The sequence below is a fragment of the Cupressus sempervirens genome, chromosome 5 (assembly GCF_028749045.1).
Source record: "Cupressus sempervirens isolate cs-2001-9-10 chromosome 5, ASM2874904v1, whole genome shotgun sequence".
Taxonomy (NCBI): Eukaryota; Viridiplantae; Streptophyta; class Pinopsida; order Cupressales; family Cupressaceae; genus Cupressus; species Cupressus sempervirens.
Window position 1 is genome coordinate 124,146,011 of NC_143122.1, and position 14,868 is coordinate 124,160,878.

General features: G+C 34.3%; 1 protein-coding gene across 1 annotated transcript in view; it reads right to left on the reverse strand.

The window, feature by feature from the left end:
• Positions 1–203: 203 nt before the first annotated feature.
• Positions 204–14,868, reverse strand: part of LOC149554822 (uncharacterized) — a 56,258-nt gene continuing 41,593 nt past the window's right edge. The window contains exons 2-6 of the mRNA XM_089828835.1: positions 3,804–4,139; positions 3,344–3,571; positions 3,121–3,201; positions 865–3,007; positions 204–564 (exon numbers count right to left, since the gene is read on the reverse strand). Coding sequence (XP_089684961.1) covers positions 536–564; positions 865–3,007; positions 3,121–3,201; positions 3,344–3,571; positions 3,804–4,139 — 2,817 coding nt within the window. The 3' untranslated portion in view covers positions 204–535. The remainder of the gene's footprint in view (positions 565–864; positions 3,008–3,120; positions 3,202–3,343; positions 3,572–3,803; positions 4,140–14,868) is intronic.

Here is a 14,868-nt window from a genome sequence, read left to right on the forward strand (position 1 = left end):
ATAGGAGATCTATCTCATTGAAATGGAGATGATGCCCAGATTCAATCTTGGACTACACAGAACATAACTAAAGCGCCAGCTAAGCTTCATCAATTATTAGGTCTGACAAAATACAATGCTTCCGAAACTATCAAATATGTTAAACTGAAGCAGGATGTACAAATATAGATAAAACTTGAATACCACTGAACTGCTATCCAAGCAGACACCAAACAACACAACTTTTTATAGATCAAGAAAAATCTTGGGATGCAAACTTACAGTCTCAATCTGAGCATAAGTTTTTATCTACAACATTATTAAGCACACTAGCATACTTCAGGTTTAGCCTCAATTCTAACAATTTGTAGTGCATTGTAGAACTCAAGAACCTGCATGGAAGCTGGGAACCCACTCCGCTGAAGAATATGAAGTTAACCTAGGTTTATAACATTTTACACGAGGTCCTTTAGTCCTTTATCAGCAAGCAGGTCCCATAGCCACTGGAATGTTATCTCAAAGACTCGAGTAGTAGGTAAAACACAGTCCAAATTTATCACCTTCGCCACTCCTGCTTCTGTTTTTCTGAAATACAAACGTTACAAAACATTAGAATCCTACGAAACTACTCCAAAAGAATAACTTGCATTTTTTGCACATGTAGCCAAATTATATATATGCTAGTGCTAAATGTATTCTATAATAGCATATTATCGTACAAATTTCAGGCAAAGGAGTCCTAGATACACAACAAAACAAAAAAAATAGAAAACTCTAAATGCATATGGTAAGAACATAACTTTGATGAAAAAAGTCACACCATAACCAAATTGATTAGGATCACAAAATATGCAAAATCTAAGAAACAAAAGTCGAACTTCATACCCAAGGAAGCTGTTGGGGAAAGAACACTGTTTCCATTGGAATTTCTTTGAAGTTGAGTTAGTGACCTTCGTGGAGACACAGATTGTTGCTTCCCATGTGAACCTGGTAGAGAGTTTCTTCTCTTTGCGCTACTAGCATCCTCATGGGCATCTGGACTTGACTTTGGAGAGTTATGAGGACGGGCCTTTGCTTTTGCTGATACTGTGGCAGCCATGTAATGAGGAACAGATGGAATTACTTGAGAGTTGTTTGGTGAATGATCAGATTTCGCAGAGCTTAGAACTTTCTGTTTTCTTGTAGCCTTCCTATTGATTGCAGAATTTTCAGTGTCATTTTCTATAGGTGATTCAACCATAACTGGATTACTGGAAATGGAATTCCCACAGGAAACAGGGTTTTGCTGAACTATTGAATCATCTGATCTTTCAGGTGAACTAGCAGAAAGCTGAATGGGGGATGACCCCTGAATAATTGGAACAGGTTCCTGCATTCTATGCAACTCACGAGACATTGATTTATTTGCATTTGAAGCACAATCTAAAGTGGACATGTTTGTTAAGCTGGGTATTAACTTCTCAGATCTAGCTTCAAGCTCATCTGAAACAGAATCAGCTATTGAACTTGATAATTTATCCTTGCCACATTTAAAATTGTCAGCTTCAATAGGAGTTGTAAGCTGATCTGACGCAGAATTAAATGTTGGATCTTTGTCTAGTTCATTTATGGGTTGATTTGCAACATAATCTATTTCTGAGCTTGATACCTTCTCTGGCTGCACACTAATATCATCTGAAGAAAACACTGCCAAATTTTCCATATTTGCTGAACTTGACATAGTTTTCTCAGTTTCATACTTGGTTTGCTCGGAATTGGGCTCAAATGTTGAATTCATAAACTTCTTCGTAACATTAGGCTGATCCAGAACCGAGTCCAACTTTGAAGTTGACAACCTCCTTGAGCTATGAGCGCATTTCCCTGCTTCAGCCTCAACCTGAACTGAAGTAATTTGTGGTTTCATATTTGATGTCTGTTCCAAACTGCAATTGGGACTTCCAGTTTTTGCCTCACAGAAAACTTGTTCACTATTTGATATCAAATTTGATACATCACTAGAGTTCAACAGAGAATTCTCGGCCTCCTGCTTCTGCTGATTCAAATGCACATTGCTTGTTGAATCTGGCACCTTGCTTGAGCTACAATTGGAACTTTTAGTTTCATTATTTACCTCATACAGAGGATCTGTCATTGCACATGAGTCATCCTTCCCCTCTATGTTTTGCTGAACTGAAACAGAATCCGGTATAGAGTCCAAATTCTTTCTCAAGTTGTGGGCAGAAATAACATTCCTCAGTTCAGACATATGTGGGTCCAGATCAGAAATTGAATTTGATCCTTTTGTCAAATCACGTGTTAAGTTGTCACCTTCAACTTTGGTCTCATAAGAACAGGAATCCACTATTGAATGGATTTTCTTTTCTAAGGTCATCTGAGAATGGTCAGATTCAACTCGAGAATGATCCAAAACAGGCTCCAAAATTGAATTGAACAAATTTCTCAACTGGTTGTTTGAATTATCAGATACAGAATCACATTTTGAATATTGCACATTTCTTGGGCTATCATTGCATTTCTCAGACTCAATTTTGTGTTGATTTGAAAAATTATCCAATGTTAATTCTGAAGCCGCTTTTAAAGTATTATCAGAGTCCTCATTTTGAACTTCATGCTTCCTAAAACCTGAACTTGACACTTCTTTCAACTGCTTGCTCAGTTGATCTGCAATAGAATCTGATATTGATCTTGGTACCTTCCGTGAGCTATCAATGTTCCTCCCATCTTCAGGTCGAAGCTGGTCTGGAGTTGAATTTAATGTTGAATTCAGTTTCCCTGCCAAGCTAACCTTAGGCTGGTTCAAGTTTGGAGCTAATTCTGGAATTAACTCCTTTCTGATCGCTTTGGCCTCTAAAGATTCTGCTTTCTCAATCTGCTGTTGATGATCCATGCCATTCTTTGGCTGAACCAACAAAATAGACTCTCTGGAGGAAGCAGACATCCAACGTTCCAACCATTTCCATCCTGAATTGGAATCATCTGTGTCATACTCCATATGCACAGAATCTGCCTTTGGTACAGTCTCTAAAAGCTTTTAAAAGCAGCCAAAGCTAAAATATCAGTATCCCAAATCGTTGTGTTTTGAATGCAAATGTAAAAGTACATCAAAAATGAATTGACAGATAGATGCTCAAGTGACTTCACCTGACGAGCAAATCCATTAGTAAATAGCTTCCCAGCCAGAATGCAACTATTGTTCAATGAAGGGTTTGAACTATTCCTCTCCTGAAACAGTAAAAGAATTCAGATAAGCTTTTAATGAACAACTAGAGTGAAAATCAAAAAATAATGACAACTACACACAAGCTAGCACAAAAAGTATTTCCTTTTCTTACTTTCCAATAATTTTAAACTAGTTAATTCTTACCAATTTGCTTTGTTCTGAACCATTCTGTTGCCGTATAAGTTGAAGTCTCTCTTGAATGGCCAATCCTTGTTCTGATAATCTGACTTGACGAGCACGAACCAAGGCTTGTAGTTTGATGATTGCTTGCACACAACGCAAAGTTCTTGCAGCCTGCTTCCTAACTAACCGCCCACGAACATGGGCTTGTAATATTATAATGCTTTTGAGACGACATAATGTTCTCCTAGCCTGAGAAAACACAAATATAAATATAAATTGCTGCCTTAAAATACAGAAAAATTTAACAAATCAAAATAGCATTCCTCGTAGCATAAATGTGACAGCAGTAAAAGCTATGATGGATGTTATGTCCCCAGTATTCAATTAAATTTGGTGAAGCCAAAAATATCAGAAATAAAATAAATAGGGACTAAATGCATCAATAAATTTAAAGAAATGAAAAGCGTGATAGTATGAATACCAAATATGCCCTGACAGCTGCCTGGATCTGGATGGCTGAATTTACTTCCATGCTTTTATTAGCATTATCACCACTTTCAACAGCACCACTAACACTTGCTTCTGTTGTGCTTGGTGTCACTGTAATTTCTGCATCTACTGATGTATTCTCCATCAGTGTTGAGAGGGTAATCTTTTCTGTGCTTATAGGCATTGCCTGTTTGTCCTGTTCATACATTAATCCCTTCTCATTGCACTCTTCACTTGGGGACGACGTTTCTTTTACCACAGTTGTTCTAAGCACCCGGTGATGAGAAGCTCTTTTCCGGAAACTCCATCTACTCTTAGAAGCACTCGTCTGATTGTATATAAAAAATAACAGCAGTTCTCCATCAGAAAGAAGATCAAAACATAGACAAATAAGTTATTACAAAATACATAAGCAAAGTTTCAAAATTATATTCTCAATAGCTCCGTTCAAACTTCGGATTTACATTGGTTGATATGAGCAAATTTAAGGGTTTCAAAATTAAACAAATTTTAGTGAATATTTAACAGATTTTATTTAGACTGGAAATATCAAATAACTTAAGCTGAAAGCATTTGGAAATTAATCCTTTACATGCTGTGGCTCAATTTCTCTGCTTGCAAATATGCCTAACAGGCAAGAACAAAATCCACATATGTAAAACGTGGTTTAATAGGTGTTAAAAATAAGAAAGAAATGTACAAGTTCTTGCTTCAGGAGCAGGATATTTCCACGTATCCTAACCGAGAAGCTGGTATTAAGACTAAAATGTATAGAGAAAAGTAAATTTTATTTAAGGATCAAAAGGCATGATCAGAAATGAAACAAAAAACTTCAATAATTTATCAGAAACAGAAAACTAAAATGGTTATATTCTTCATCACTAAATGGTGGATCCAGGGAGATTGATCCAAAACTTTAGACCTGGGATCTACAGAGTGAACCCACAAGGCATGTTATGGTAATTGGTAAATAAGTTTTCAGAAGTTCTGAATACTGATAAATCTAAACTAAACAGCTACATAAAAACAATGATATTCAATGAAAGTTCACTTGTTTCCATCACAATAAGATTGTTGGGAAACATGCAACTGTGGATAATATAGTGATATACTGTATGTCCAATTAGTGCCCCAGTCTCAGCAACCAGATTCCAGACTGACACCATTCTGATCAAAAATTATCATACAGTAATAACATCTGAGTGCCGCGGACTTTTCTTATGATCAGTTGATTTCTTATGGAAAAAAGAAAATGCAACCAATATTTTGTGACGTACCATAATCTAAGAAGAAAAGTGAAGTAAAGAATATTATTAAATTCATTTAGGCATATGCATAGAAGAGATCAAGCAAGAAATTGCAATGCCTACTTACAGTTTTTTCAAGTTCTACAAACTAAGTTATTCCAAAATAGAAGACAAAAGATGGAAATGCTAATAAATTTCCACATATCCAAGCACTATTTTGTGAGGCACCATAATCTGCATAAAATTAACAATAAGAAAAAATCTTACAAATTACTATCTCCAAGGACAATGTGAAAAGGGGGGGCATTATAATTAATAGTATTGCTGATCATTTTAGCTTGTGCATTAGATCAAATAATATTCTGTAGCCCTTTCCTTGGAAACTTTGTTATGTTGTTCCCAAATAGCATTCTTATTTTCCACCAAGGACAAGGCAGATCATACAGAACAGTTACAGAATTCTTTCTAGATTATAAACCTAGAAGCAGACTTTGGGATAAAATCACAATTGATTGTGAGCCGCAGTCAAAGGCAATTCACTTCAGAGTAGATTACCAATTTGAAAAAAATTGGCAAAATGTTTGAGAAATAATCATTCAAAAGTTACGAAATCAGAGATTAAACCAGTTTTTCCATTTTTGCCTATAAATTTAGTTTTTCCCTATTAATTTTTCCCAGCTTTTTTACTACTGATTTGGATTTTCTTAAAATACGAATGCATGTCAAAGATTTGAAGTTTGAAGTTGTCTTTAAAAGATAGGGCAGAGTTCTTCAGAATGGGAACCCCATAATATAAAATTTGTTTTGGGTTGCATTGAAAGAAATGCTTTAGTTTTGACTCCATATTCCAATGGCAGAGGGTTTTCAACACTTTGCATGAAAGCTTTCGCAACAAGTCACAAAAAATGTAGGAAATCTAAATACTTTGCCTTGACCTTATTGTCATTTTCATTTTATGCTTGCTTATGTACACCTTAAAAGATAGCGCCTCTAATTAAAAATAGAACACAAATTGAAACTAATGCTAAAACAAGTACTAAAAAGATAGCCATGGGTGTCACAAAGCACTAATTTTACAGTCGAATCTATCTCTAAACACTTTATTTGGGATGGATAACAACAAATATTATAATAAAATCTCTGTTTATTAATATAATCTTCAACATTTTTTAGTTTGCCAAAATTTTCCTTCATTTTCCCAATTTCAATTGCAAGTAATTGAATTTCAATAATAAATTCTGATTTGCCAAGTCAATCCTGAGGTTAAATACAGCTAACAATGGTTATAACTACTCCCATTCAGCTTTTACAAACAACAAGCACAGCCCTTAAAAGAATAACTTTCTGGCAAAAGACATTTCGTTACACAGCCATTGCAAAGTGTGAACATGCATGAATACAGATTTCTCTTCGGATCCAAATAAGTCAATATAGACATTCAAGCATCAAGTGCGTCCAAATTACTTAAGGTCTGAGGTAATTGAAAGTGTATAATGTTAAAACTGTAACTTTGATCACCATACTGATCCGACTGTGCAGATCGCACAGATCTCATCTTTCATGTAATACATTATGAAGGCTTATATGTATACTGCTCCCTGTCTAGACATGATCAGCGACTTCTTGAGATGATTGTGTTTTAGTATTAACCTTAACTAATCTTAGTTAAATCTGTTTACTAACCAATACCTCCTTTGAGCACCGATTATGAGAATGCAGTTGTGGGCCGACCTAGATAGGGTCATGTCCCTTCAAGGGACATGCCCTTTGGTTATGGTATTTATATAGGGTGTGGTTGTAGTTAAAGGACACACAAATTATATACAGTCTGCTCCTTTAAGCAATTCTGCCTTATACGAATACTTGCAGAGACAAAAACATTTCAGAATAATATTTATATTATTGAAATTACTTCATACAAGTCTGAATCACAAAGATCATCTTCAACAAACATCATAGAAGTTATTATCTCAGTCTGATCACACAGAATTTGTAGAAACTTTACATGGTATCAAAGCTCTAGTGGTTGAACCTAGGCTCTACAAATTGACAATCAGATTTTGAATATCTAGCAACTTCCTTCTATCTTCAATGGCAAACACAATCAGACATGAGGACAGGTTTGATGGAAAAGAACATTTTGTTGCTTGGAAATTCAGAATCATGATGATTTTGGAAGACAATGATGTGAAACAGTTCGTTGACTCAGCATCCAAGCAACCTGTTGTTGATACCTAATAGAACTATCTGGAGTAAAGGAAATAGGAAAGCCATGCAGATCATATTAGATGGAGTGAAAATGAAATAGTACCTATGCTAATGAAACATCAAACAACATTTGATATGATGAATGTATTATTAAATGCATATGAGGTTAACAATGCAACTAGAGCCCTTGCACTAAAAAGGCAGCTAAATCATATACAAATAAAGAAGGGAGAATCTATGAATTCGTACTTCCTAAAGGTTGCTAGTCTAAGAGATGATCTTTCAAGTATAGGGACCATAATTGAAGACAAGGAACTAACACTTATGGCTATAGATGGGTTACTAGATTTATGGGAAACATTTGCACAAGGAGTAAGTGCTAGAGACAATCTTCCTAACTTCAATAGACTTAAAGGAGATAGACTTCAAGAGGAATCTAGAAAACTTAAGAAAGGAGGAAAGTTGAAAACTAAAGATGAAGAACTTCATGTTCTCAACACAAATTCTTATATAGGTAAGAAGAAGCACTTCAAGAAGAAGGATAATCAAAAGAATGACAAACCTAAGAAAGATCTATCCAAAATGAAATGCTTCAAATGTGAAAAATTTGGACACTACAGATCTAATAGCCCTGAGAATACAAAGCAGCAAGTAAACTGTACAAACATTACTAAGAAAGAAGATAACTATGATCCTGAGAATCATGTATTGTATTCTGCACTATCAAATGAAGTATCTAGCAAAGCATGGGTGATTGATAGTGGATCATCTCGACACATTACAGGATACAAAGAAGCACTAGATTCTATATCAAAAAAAGTTGATGGCAAAGTTACCATCGGTGATATAATTCAACTCATTCTATCAAAAGAATTGGGAATTGCACCTTGAAACTAAAGTCGGGTAGTGCTCTACAACTCAAAGGAGTACTCTATGTATCAGGAATAAAAAAGAATCTAATCTCTGTTACAACGCTTGAAGATGATGGACATAATGTTACATTCATGGGCAGTAAAGTACTGACCTGGTCCAAGATCTCCTCATTTAAGAAATCAAAATTGATTGGTCAAAGAAACGAATACTTGTATGAATTCAATACAAAATCTAGTCAATCTATTCAAGCCTTAATTCATGAAGCTACTGATATAAACGAAATATGGCACAGAAGGTTAGGACATCTAAATTTCAAAACCTTATCGACTATGGAGAAGACGGTTACTGATTTAACTAAGTTGAATAAAGATCATTCAAGTATATGCAAAGGATGCGCTCTAGGTAAGAACACCAAAAGTACATTTCATGATAGCACTAGAAAAACTAACAATATTTTGGAATTAGTCCACTCAGATTTATGTGGACCTATCTCTGTTCATTCTCTTGGAGGATTTTGGTACTATATACTTTTTATAAATGACTTCTCTAGGAAAACTTGGATTTACTTCTTAAAAGGTGAAGAATCAGAAAAAATTCTTAAGAGATTGAATGAATTCAAAACCTTAACTGAAAACTTATCAAGACACAATTTTAACTCTTAGGTCTGATAATGGAGGGGAATATACTTCAGATTTGTTTAAAGAATTTTGTAAAGTAGGAATTAAGAGGGAATATATTGTTCCTTATAACCCACAACAAAATGGGGTAGCAGAAAGGAAAAATAGAACAATTATGAAAGCGGCAAGAGCTATGATATTTGATCAAAATTTAGAATATTATCTTTGCGCATAAGCCTCTTGTACTACAATCTATATTCAAAACAAGTGTCCTCATTCCTACCTTAAAGATAAAACTCCTAAAGAAGTCTTTACTAAGGCTAAACTTAATATAAGTCATCTTAGGATATTTGGATGCCCAGTGTATATACATGTTCCAAAGGAAAGGAGAACTGAGTTAGAACCCTCTGGGAAGAAAGGTATTTTTGTTGGGTATAGTGATACATTTAATGCATATAGGATTTTCATACTTGGTCAAAAAAATATTGAACTTAGTAGGGATGTAATATTTGAAGAAGATTTAGCATTCAAGAGAGCCCTAAGTTCTGAAGATCCCTCTCCTTTACCTAGTTCTGAAGAAAATCTTGAATTTGAATTTCAGAGGGAGAACATTGAAGAAATTGAAGATGAAATTCAAAATCTTAATCTTGAGGAAACTCAAAATTCTAAGAAAAGACCACTTTGGGCCATTAAGACTGTAGAGGAAGCACAAGACTTTGATGTACCATCTGGGACCTTATAAGAAAGTAAGAGACCCAAAAGATTTTCTAGTTATGTAGCAAACATGAGTGATTTATCTAAATTAGAACCTACCAATGTTTCAAATACAATTAAACTTTCAGCTTGGAAGGATGCTATGACAAAAGAATCTAATCCATTATTAAGAATGATGTTTGGAAAATTGTTCCGAGGCCTGAAGGAAAATCTGTTGTTTCTTCTAAATGGATATTTAAAATCAAACATCCCGCTGACGGTAGCATTGAAAAATATAAAGCCAAATTTGTAGCCAAAGGATTCTCTTAGAAAGAGGGAATTAATTATGAAGAAACCTTTGCTCCTGTTGCCAGATACACCTCTATAAGAGTAGTCCTAGCTATTACAGCATCAAAGGGATGGAAAGTACATCAAATGGATGTAAAAACAACATTTCTGAATAGAAAGATTACAAAAGAGGTATGTTTGGAGGAAACTGAAGGATTTGAAACTCATGACCCTAAATTTTTTGTTTGCAGGCTCAAGAAAACTCTTTATGGGCTTAAACAGGCTCCAAGGGCTCGGTATTAAAGAATTGATAAGTATCTCTCCAACTTAGGATTCTCCAAGAATGAAGTTGATCCCAATCTATATTATAAAAGGGATAAAGATGATATGGTAATTTTGATACTATATGTTGATGATTTACTAATAACAAATGATGATCATTTTATAGATCAATGCAAGAAAGATCTAATCAGAGAATATGAGATGAAAGATTTAGGACTTCTTCACTACTTCCCAGGATTGGAAGTATGGCAGAATTCTGACAGCATAATACTTAATCAAGGAAAGCATACATTAGACATCTTGAAGAGATTTGGAATGTGTAACTACAGGCCCATGTCTTCTCCAATGGAAACTAATCTATATAAACTTAAGGAAGCAACAACAGAATCACCTTCCATATATTCTACTTTTTACAAACAAATGATTGGGTCTCTTATGTACTTGGTAAATACAATACCTGATATTTGCTATGTTGTTAATGCCTTAAGTCAGTTTATGTGTGAGCCAAAGGAGATTCACCTAGTTGCAATTAAACACATTATGAGATACTTACAAGGTACTAATTACCTTGGGCTCAAATATGAGAAAGTTGACTTGGACTTACATGGATTCATTGACTTAGATTGGGGTGGAAGTGCTAATGATAGAAAAAGCACTCAGGATGTTGTTTCAGTTTAGGATCAGCAATAATATCATGGATATGCAGAAAAGCAGACATCAATAGCTCAAAGTTCCACAGAAGCTGAATACATTGCCATAGCAATGGCCTCTCAGGAAGTAGTTTGGCTTAGAAAGTTATTTGTGGGATTATTTGATCAAGCCATGAATCCTACGATTATTCATTGTGATAATCAAAGTTCCATCAAGCTTTTTGTGAATCCAATTTTTCATGACAGGTCCAAGCATATAGAAATTCCTTACCATTATGTACGAGATATGGTAGACAATAATATTGTAAAATTAGAGTACATTTGCACTATAGATTAGACAGCAGATATTCTTACCAAACCTCTCTCTCGAGTGAAGATAGACCACTTCAGGAAAAGACTTGGTATGGTTGAATTATAAAACATTTGTATTCTTTAAATTATTAATAAAATAATTTTTTATTGTCAAGCTATTGACTGACCATTTGTATTCATTATCTAAGAGGTGACGATCTCCGAGATAAGGAACACTTGTATAAAAGACATTATGAGAGATGACGATCTCTTAGATAATGTGCTAAACAATAGAGATCTACTGTCAAGATCTAGATAAGTTCAAGATCACATTGTGATGTAGACATCTCTATCCCTATGAGTCACAACTTGGAAAAATATTTAATTATTCTCCAGAGTTTATCATATGTTCTAGTAGATCTTAACTCAGGATCATATTGTGATATAGGCCTGCCAGTACCTACGAGTCACAACTTGGATAAAGGAAGGATTTTCCAGTTTTATCCTGTATATTGCATCCCATGCAAAATTATTATCACTAGTATGAGTGATAAGTCATATCACAAGTTTAGTAATATAACTTAGTATCATGTGTTCAATGACACCACATGCTTAGAAGATTCAAATAGATATAGAGTATCAATCTATGCTTATTCATCGTAATTGATGATGCTAGATATGTTATCTCTCAATATGATTATCAAGTTAAGAGGGAGTGGTAAAACTATAACTTTGATCACCATATTGATCTAACTGTGCAGATCGCACAGATCTTATCTTTCATGTAATACCTTATGAAGGCTTCAGATGATTGTGTTTTAGTATTAACCCTAACTAATCTTAATTAAATTTGTTTACTAACCAATACCTCCTTTGAGTGTCGATTATGAGAAAGCAGTTGTGCGCCGACCTAGATAGGGTCATGTCCCTTTAAGGGACATGCCCTTTGGTTATGGTATTTATATAGGGTGTGGTTGTAGTTAAAGGACACACAAATTATATACAGTCTGCTCCTTTAAGCAATTCTACCTTATATGAATACTTGCAAAGACAAAAACATTTTAGAATAATATTTATATTATTGGCATTACTTCATACAAGTCTGATTCACAACAATCATCTTCAGCAAGCATCATAGAAGTTATTATCTCAGTCTGATCACACAGAATTTGTAGAAACTTTACATATAATACACGTATTAATTTTGGGCTTAAAAGTACAAATAATCATCACCACTAATTGTGGTGTTCCCCTCTCAAAAAGAAATTAATAAACAAATAGTAATATTAAACTATAATAAAATTAAAATACAAATATAAATAAATTTATAATGATAAATTAAAATACAAGATCAAATAAATAGAAATAAATTATAATATAATACAAAAATAATTACAAAGGACAAAATTATAGAACAAGTCACTAGGAAAAATGAATAAAATATTAATTTTCCCTACAGTTTATCTAATTATTATTATTACAATAATAATAATATGATAAATAATAATAATTGTGCCATCTTAAAAAGTATACACTCGCTTTGTAAAACCTTTGAGGCCTCCTTAATATGGTTTGGTATAATAAGACCTCTTATTGCATTTAATAACTTAAACCAAGGTCCTTTTTCTCTTCCTCCAATCTTGCTCAAAACTTTAGGTTGGGATCAATTTCTATGCTTGGCTTCATATTTATTCCTCCAATCACAAAAATCACGCTTTAAATGCATTTCTGCCATTTTATCTATATATCTCATCATATTTCCTCTGATCCCACAATATTTCTTGGATCTAGGAACTTTGCCTGGAAGTCAACACCTAGGGATTGAGGTCAACCTCAAACCGAGTGATAAGTTTTTATTGGTTCCTGGGCCAAATGCAAAATATTGTCATTTTCCTACCTTATACAATTGGCCCTTTTGATTTTGATCCCAGACTTGTATAAAAGGAGACCTCTCTTCATCTGATTATCCAAAAAATCCAAAAGTTCTATAGGCAATCCACACTCAAGCAATCAAGCACGTGCATTCAAGAATTCTTAAAGAAAGCAACCAAGGCATTATTCTTCATCCATTCAAGCATTCAAGATCTCCATCATCCATCATGCAATTCTTCTCCTATATCTAGCTTCTTTCTTCATTGGAGATAGTGGAGTTTGGCCATCAAGAAGGAGACACTTTCATGCATTCAAGCATTCATCATTGGGGCAAATTGCAAGCATCCACACACATGAGATTTTGTCTTACATAATATCCATTTAGCTTTTGTGTTCAGTCAATACTATTGCATTCGCATACTTGATCACATATTAATCATAATTAAATTGGCATTGCTATGATATTCTACATTGTTACATCTACTTCTATTACATGTTAGCATCCCTTCATTTATATCTATTTCAATTTAAGGTTGATTCCTCAACTGTGGCTTGACCAAGGCAAACCCCTCCCCACCAACCAATTCCTCCCTTTCTTGTATATAGGTGCAAGTTTATAGGTTTTCGGATTGAATTCGCGGATCTAGGGTTTTAGTTTCTGACAAACATTTCTGATTTTTGTGTAGAGCAGGTTGAGGTTGACCTTAAGTTGATCTTTGACCCCAGAAGTCAACCTTTACCTGAGACTTCCAGAATTTTTAAGTTCACATATTCCAACTTATAGGTTACAGATCTCGTTTGATTTTAGCTTCCACTCCAGTTTGACAGTCCATTTACAAGTTTGTATCTTTATGTGCATATTTTCCCCCTTTCTATTTCATATCTCTTTCTTTCATAAATCAGATTACATAATTAGTTTCATAGAAATTTCTTTCCTTGCAGCATTATGATTCCTTCTCTTAGGGAAAAGAGGAACAAAACCCAATGTATCCTTACATTTAGGGAGATTGTGTTTTGGTACCCTTTTGTCCCAATTGGGTTTCTCTTGTGGAAGGATATTGGTATTCCTCCTACATCCGTAGTAGGGTGTCTCCCATTCACCCAATTACATTTTGGTGAACCTACCACTCCTACGTTTACACCGTCTTGGTTTGGTAGTTAGATCTTCTTTGTTAGATCCTCTTTGAGCATTACATTTTGGAGATTTAAGGTTTTGTGTTTATCAACATGGAAATCTCTAAAATGGTGCGTAATCATTTCAATGATCACCTTTATCCTTACTTCTCTCTATCATACTTATGAGGTGTATGTTATGAGAGTTTCTTTCATTTCATGTTGTTCATATCCTTACATAGTTTTCTTGCATATGGTATAATGAAATTAGCTAATACAAGGTTTCCTAATAAGAGGCATATTTCAAGCATATTATTACCTACCACAATAAGCCTAGTCCTACTAAAGACAATATCCCTCTCACTATTCCTCCATATACTACATATGCTTATTCATCCCAAGGTAAATTGCTTTCTCCATCTACCCTTAGAGCTACTTATACTAGGAGTTATGATTTGACTACTTAACAAGGTTATAAAGGTTGGGACTTGGTATTAATGAACATGGCATCAAAGTTCTCATTAAGCCTCCTCAACAAAGAAACAAACACGGTATAGGTTTTGTTCCCCTTCGTAATTTTCCTCTTACATCTACTCCATCATGACCTCCCCTTCATCTTCTTTTACCAACCCCATCTATATCTCCTCATGATACTCGTCAAGCTTTATCCAAGAGAGTATATAGCAATCTTATGTCCAAGCCTAAATGAGATTAAAAATTTTGTCAAAGATGTTATTAATGTATTCTTATGTCCTTTTCATCACAATGACACACATTTACTTTTTGATTGTGATGATTTTCTCTTATACATTCATAATAATGTTGAACAGGGTAAATTTCTTTGTGGACATGACATTTTATTTCTTCTTCATAAATTCAATAAGGATTACTAACCCCTACTGAGTTGCTCTCTGTTATGTCAC